Raw genomic sequence first — 6,789 nt, forward strand, 5'->3', positions numbered from 1 at the left:
GCGTCCGGGCCGCGGGGTCGGATCTGGAAGGAGCGCTTGTCGGCGTCCATCAGGCCCTGAAGGTTCCACTTTAGTTTAAAAAAAAAAAAAAAAAAAGATTTATTAAGTTAAAAAAAGGCAGGAGTTGTTTTCAAGCTCAGTTAGATTGTAATTTCTGATCATTAAAACAGTCGGTACAGTGAAAACCATTTCCTGTCCTCTCCCCGACTGGGAGAGACAGACAGTGAAGAATCACACCGGAATGAGTTGGAGACACACTTTATTTTTTTAAAGGAAAAAAAAAAGAGTTGACATCACACAAAGTAAATATGCGTATATGAGTAAATGAACTTGACATTACAAAGCGTTATAATGTTCTGTCATCACACATTTTTGGTTTCAACAATCGGAGTTGATAGTACACCGCAGGGGGGTTCAAACAATGTGACATGAATTTCTTTCCAAAAGCTGGACAAACGTTATAAATACATGTCTATAAGTCAGCGCTCATATCCAAGATTGTCTAAAATAAATATGCATAGAAAGAAATCTATCCTCGGTATAGGCAGTAACAGTAGTGGTTATTTGCTTAGCAACAAATTAATTGTAAAATAACTCAGACAGTATCCTCTTACACCAAAGCTAACACTGCAAAAGCCTCAACAAATAATCTAATGAGGTTTTTTTTTCCAGTTCATTTTCTACAAAGGAAAGACTAACACGCTCCCTGAACATACAAAAGTTGTTACAAATTAGTGCAGATCAGCCAGAGGCCTATAAAACTTATTGCCTTAACAAGCAGTGTAGAGAAAGAATCTCAGACCTGTTTCTAAAATCCTACATTTTCTATTCCAAGAGAGAGAGAGTATGTTAATGGTAAAACATGCAGAAGGAGGCTGCTAAATCTCCACAAGTTACAATATTTGTACAATAAGGAAAGCCTTTTTTTTCTTCTTCTTTTTTTTTTTTTTTTTTACATCAAACAGGAAAATTTGTAAGTCAGTAGCAGTGAAATAAAAAAGGACAGTAGTCTCAATCATCCACTGACATTTGTAGGACTGGAGGACAAATTGCATATCCTGAGCTGCAAAAATTGATTAATTTAATTTGCAATATGCAAAAGAAGACAGTTTTACAAATCGTCACAAACACAATAAAATGCTTCCACCTTCAAAACAGTGCAAATGATAAATAAGTTCTATTTTGGTCACAGAATGTTTTATTTGGATATTATTTTTAATCGCTGCTGGAAACAAATAAGTAATTTGTTTTTTAAAATTATACAAAAATCCAGAAAATAAAACAAACGTAAATACAGCAGACAAAGTAACGTGTCTAACAAAGCAGGGTAAAATGTAGATGTTTGACCTTTAGAAAAACGAAAAAGGAAAAAAAGAACTACATGCTCAAAACGTACGAATCAGAATAACTAATGATTATTTAGGGCTGCACTAAACCTGAAGTCAATGATAAAAATGGTCGATTTTTGCTAAGGTGGATGACGAAAAGTTGTTTGCTCTTCTGTATATCAGCGGTTCTTTTCCGCAATGTTAAAGTCAATACATCTTCAACCGCAATTTCAATATTTTAAAATATTCATAGCATTTTAAATATCTGCCGTTCAAGGGAGGTTTGAAAGATGTGCTCAAAATGAAATGATGCTGTTTCACATGTGGACAACAACAACAACAACAACAACATATTTGTCTACTTCAACTACTGAAAATGTCATGGCAAATAAAAACAAATAAAAAAACAATAATAAATTCTATTGCTGACATCAATTCCAATGTAAGGCTATTAAAAATATTAAACCTGCATAATGAATAACATTACTTCTTCAGAAATAACCGTGTTTCAATTAGTAGATTCACGCAGTGCGAGATCTATTAAACATGATTGTCATTTAAAGCATTGGAATGCCACAGTGCACGCTCAAGTGATCAGAGTGCGAAAGCAATGGAAGCATTGGATAGGGGTGTTGGTTTAAAAGGTAAAAAATAATTCACGTTAGCAAAGCATGCATTTACCCCGCCCGCCATTAAAAAAAAAAATTAACAATCTTAAAGACACCAACATTTTCCCTGTTCCGCCCCCTTTAAGAGTACTTGCAGGAGCTTGGTGTTATGCTGTGGTGTCCTGCTTGTGCCTTTGGCTGCGGGCCTTGTAAACTTCAATCAGCAGGTCTTTGACATACTGGATTTCTCGTTCTACCGACTCTGCCTTGTCCCGGAGCTCCCGGTTCCTCCCTTCAAGGCAATGCAACTGTTCCTCCAAAGAATCTAGCTCCGCCCTTTTTCGCTGGCGATACCTGCATTAGGCAAGAAAAAGATTAAATGAAGCTCTTCACCTGTCAGATCACGTCAAAAGTTATATTTCGTCGAGCATAAACTAAAACTTACCTGTGAGCGGCAGTTTTGTTCTGATCTCTCTTCTTCTGTTTGCGCTCGCCGCCTTCAGCGGGGATGATGTCCACATCGTATTGCAAATCACAGTTGTCTTCCTTCAGCCTGCATGCTTGTCTGTGCCCTGAAGACTCCAAGTTCAGACTCTCCCTAGACATTAAAAGACACTCTGGGCCCTGATCCTCCAGGAAATTACAGTGTAAATCATGTTGCCCTATCTGTAGACTCTCTGATTTCACCTGTTCGTTGATGTTGCCTAAGAAGCTATGATAGGCCTCAGACTGCGGTGTTGCTGGAAGGTAACAACCTTCGCTGCTCTCTGATTTCCAAGACACAGTGGCTTTTGTCACCTCCACACTAGTTTTGATACTATTCAGCACCTCGTTGTTGCCAGTGCCTCCGCTGACCTCCCTCATGCTATACATCAGCAGATCCTCTTTCTTATGTGGGACATCAAGTGATCCACCAAAGCCAAATCCACCACCAACAACCTTTGCACCACCTATGACATCTTGACTGAAACAGCAATTCTTCTCTTCTTTCGGTAGAACGGCACATCTTCTGACCTCGACTGCACTACCCAGACAGTAGCTTTTCCCTACCAGCTGCTCGTCCTCTACACAGCCATAGTTACCTGTAAGGGTCACCGCTGAGTTACCTGAGTTACTTCCTTTGGAACTCAATAAACTGTTATCGTAGCCTTCACTGAACCTCACACCATCAGGAACTTTTTTCCTACCACACCCACTGGGGCGACTGCAGCTATATGGGGCGTGTCTTGGAATTTTGGATCGCCCAATGGGCCCGCCACAGATACTGAGCAGGTCCAGTTCTCCCGTTGCCAGGGTAACAAGAAGTGGGCTGGATTCCGATTGGTTGGATGTAGAGTATGATGCGTATGGCAGCTGACTGTACGGCTGAGGACCCGCCGGCAGTGGACCCCTGTCGCATTTTCCCAGCCTCGGCCCTTTCTCTGGCAGTGGTTCAGACAGGAAGTAGTCCTCTAGTTGGGCGAGTTCCTCTTGCAGCAGAGAGGTCATGACCTCCAAGTCAGAGGGCACCTGGATATCATTCTGAAGGGGTGAAGGGGGAAGGGAGGCATTGGTGGAGGAGGGAGGGGAAGGAGGGTTTGGGAGGTACGAGGAGAAATCCACTTCTTCCGTCATCCAGTCAGTGAGACCATCACCTATAAAGGAGAGAAAATGAATGCAGTCGTTACATGCTGTTTGGTGGAGGAAAATATTACAGCTAAATAACGTTCATGCAAATGTCACAAAAAATAGCAGTCACCCAACACTGCACATAGCATTTTTCTAAAGGCAAAATCTGATCGACGACAGTAAATGCAAAGCATGATTTTTTTTTTTCTATATATAGTTGCAGCATAGCGGCATATTAAGACGTAGCTAGTTTATTACTTACTGTTCAAGAAGGACGAATGTGCTGCAGTGCCGAGCCCACCTGAAATGGGGAAAAATATAAAAAAGCGTACTCGCTGCAACTCACCAATTAAGTGCTGACTCTCCTCTGACACCTCCCCCCTGCACCCCTGTGATTGGCTGTGGTTAGCCTGTGGGTGAGAGAGAGCGAGGGGGTCTGCCGGGCAGACACGAAGAGTCTTCCAAACAGGAGCTGATGTTGCCATCATTTTGTCTGTTGGTGCTTTGATTCAGTCCAAGTCCAAACATATGTTGAGAGCAAGCAGGGTCTGACAGATGGGCCACAGAGAGCAGGGCTGGGTGAGCATAATGAAACCTAGAGGGTAAACAGAAAACAGATCAGAAATGTGCTGATAAAAAGATGCAACTCATTCAGTCGACTGATGGGATCAGGAATATCACTACTGCTGCCCTCAGCAAGTTTCTCAACATGACTCAGTCTGCTGACGGAGGGGCTACAGTAAGGAAATCACCTGCAAGTCAACATGTAAGGATCATTACATTAACATTACATTAACTCTCCACAACATGCATCTTTTACAATATATCAATATATAACACAAATAATACCAATTAAATAAAAATATAATTTAAAATCAACTATTTCAAAAACCACACTCAGAAGTGCCACAGTCAATGATACAGAGGTGGGAGCAGTGTCCTTTGGGCTTTGACCTGCCTCAAAGCAAAATGCACTTGACGTCCTTAAAACACGTGGGACCTGGTGACGCCTTCAACGGCCCAACTGTTGCCAAGAAGCACTGACTTTATCTCAGAGACTCTGATCATTAAATCGGATTAATGCAGATCAGCTGCTTCCGATCGCATGTTCCTTTCAAAGTAATCACACATCTGTCTGACCACTTAAGCAGTTTAGGTGAATGTAAATGATAATCTGTGTAAACATACAAATGAAAGTGTGACGCTGAATCTCCAGTGTGCAGAAGATGGACTGGAGGTGGTACACTTATATGATATATAAGTTACCATAATGCCATCACACAATAACACAGCTCTGATATTATTAACTCTGCCACGCACTTTTATCACAACCCAACCAAACAACCACAATCAACTTAAACCCCGGACACAACGCCATTAAAGAAGCCTGGAATTTAAGCACATGTTATATCTAGTTATATGAAGATATTAAAAAAAGAATAAACTGTATAAAGCAGAGAAAGCAGGCAAAACACCACTGTAACTGTAACCACTTGTGACAAGCAGGCACAACAAGCTGGTAACTGTAACAACAACACAGTGACACACTTTACACAGTTGAACGGATAAAGCGAGTAGAGACAGTTCCACTTACTCCATTATTGCAGAGAAAAATGTAGAGCACTTGGGGGTGCGTTGCTAAAGCAAAGCACGACTTCTTCTCGGGTCCAACAACTTCACGAGTTTAAAGAGCCATGTTTTAGCTCGGAATATCCGGGGCAGCGCAAATAAAAAAAGAGACGAGTTGTTGCTTTGTTGTGTCCGACCTGTAAACTGAGGCGCTGCTTAATTGTGAGAAAGCATCAGTTCATTCACACCTAGCAACCGACTGCGTCACCGGGGCAAACCGTGCTGCCGAGCGTAGATCCCTCCGCCCCCACCCGCCGCGTCTCACCGAAGGACATCCCACAAACTCACTGCCGGGGCTCCGTTATAAAAAAGTAGAGTTACTCGTTCCTTGATGCTTCTTTCAAAAGTAGTACCGACTCTCATTGTAGTACTTAATGATTAGTTGTCATGGCAGTTTCTTTCACGTTCATAAACGTTGCTGCTGTTGAGTGAAAAGAAGAAGAAAAAAACAAATATATATATATATAAAGGCAGAAATTTAGCATTATTTGCAAAATTAAGTTAGAATTTAAATGTAGTAAAAATTACCTGCTACTATCTGAGGATAATTAATTCAATAAAACAGGGAAATGTCCCAGCGGAAGGGGCTGTTTTAGTGTTTATATCTCGGTAGTAATCCGAAAAGTAATCACATGACTGTAACGCTCTCGTCATTGTTTTTTCTTTAGCCCTTTGTTGCTATAGAGACGGGGCAGTGCCGCCAGTTTCTGGGCTGGACGGCGTAGACCGCTGCTTTAAATATCACTCCATCACCTGCTAATAGGCTTGATTTAAGTGAACACGGCTCTCAAACACACACCAATACAGCTCAGAGACTGTACCTTACTATGTGGCATGATGGTATTGTTTTGGAGGGGGACTATTTGATTCAAAACGCACTTTGTTGTTCAGTAGAGAAAGTCTGTTGCATCTCCGTTGCATCAGTGATCCACGCTCAGAGCGATTGGCTGCGCGTGCTCAGACTGCCGTTCTGCCATTGGTTGAAATCGGCTACAGGTGAAATCTGATTGGTCGACGGTAGGCAAGGCAAGAGCATCGCTGTGTTGTTATCTTTCTTTTTTTTTTCCTGCACTGCAGGCTGTGCACATGTTTCAAGTAAACAAACCGGGCGTGGATATCAGTGCTGCAGAGTTTAGAGCTGAGGAAAAGCGTTTACTTTTTTTTGTGTTACAGTTTTACAAAGCTCATTAATACACCATTAAACACAGAAGAGCTTGTGGTGGTCAAGTCTGTTTGACTGGTTAGACAGTTGAGCAAATGAGTGTCATTCATGGAAAGACTTAAAAGATACTCTATAATAGGAATTCATGTTGTCATCAAAGGCATACAGTCTGTCTGTATTATTACTTTGCACTTACTGTATTGTAATTATGTCAAATCATGATTTCAGTTTCTTCTTTGACATATTTAATCAATAGTTGTCAGCTCATATGGATATTAACGTCACCGGGGGAATTGTCTGATGAAATGACACAGAGTTTGAGAATAATGGGAGCTGGATTATTCACTCTTTGTTGTTGACTGTTATCCTAATGTACTTTGATAATCCTTAGTTTCATGGATAATTTAGTGAGACACAGCTGTCGGATCCAAATTAATTTACTTGGAAAGACTGT

At 41.2% G+C, this 6,789-nt stretch overlaps 1 protein-coding gene across 1 annotated transcript; it reads right to left on the minus strand.

The window, feature by feature from the left end:
- Positions 1-242: 242 nt before the first annotated feature.
- On the minus strand, positions 243-5,346 carry atf5a (activating transcription factor 5a). The gene is made up of 4 exons (XM_051401777.1): positions 5,139-5,346; positions 3,891-4,139; positions 2,382-3,570; positions 243-2,290 (listed from the first exon to the last, which is right to left on the minus strand). The coding sequence occupies exons 2-4, from the start codon at positions 4,030-4,032 to the stop codon at positions 2,104-2,106; spliced, it is 1,518 nt and encodes a 505-aa protein (XP_051257737.1). The 5' UTR covers positions 4,033-4,139; positions 5,139-5,346; the 3' UTR covers positions 243-2,103.
- Positions 5,347-6,789: the final 1,443 nt, after the last annotated feature.

Source organism: Dicentrarchus labrax, unplaced genomic scaffold (assembly GCF_905237075.1).
Source record: "Dicentrarchus labrax unplaced genomic scaffold, dlabrax2021, whole genome shotgun sequence".
NCBI lineage: Eukaryota > Metazoa > Chordata > Actinopteri > Moronidae > Dicentrarchus > Dicentrarchus labrax.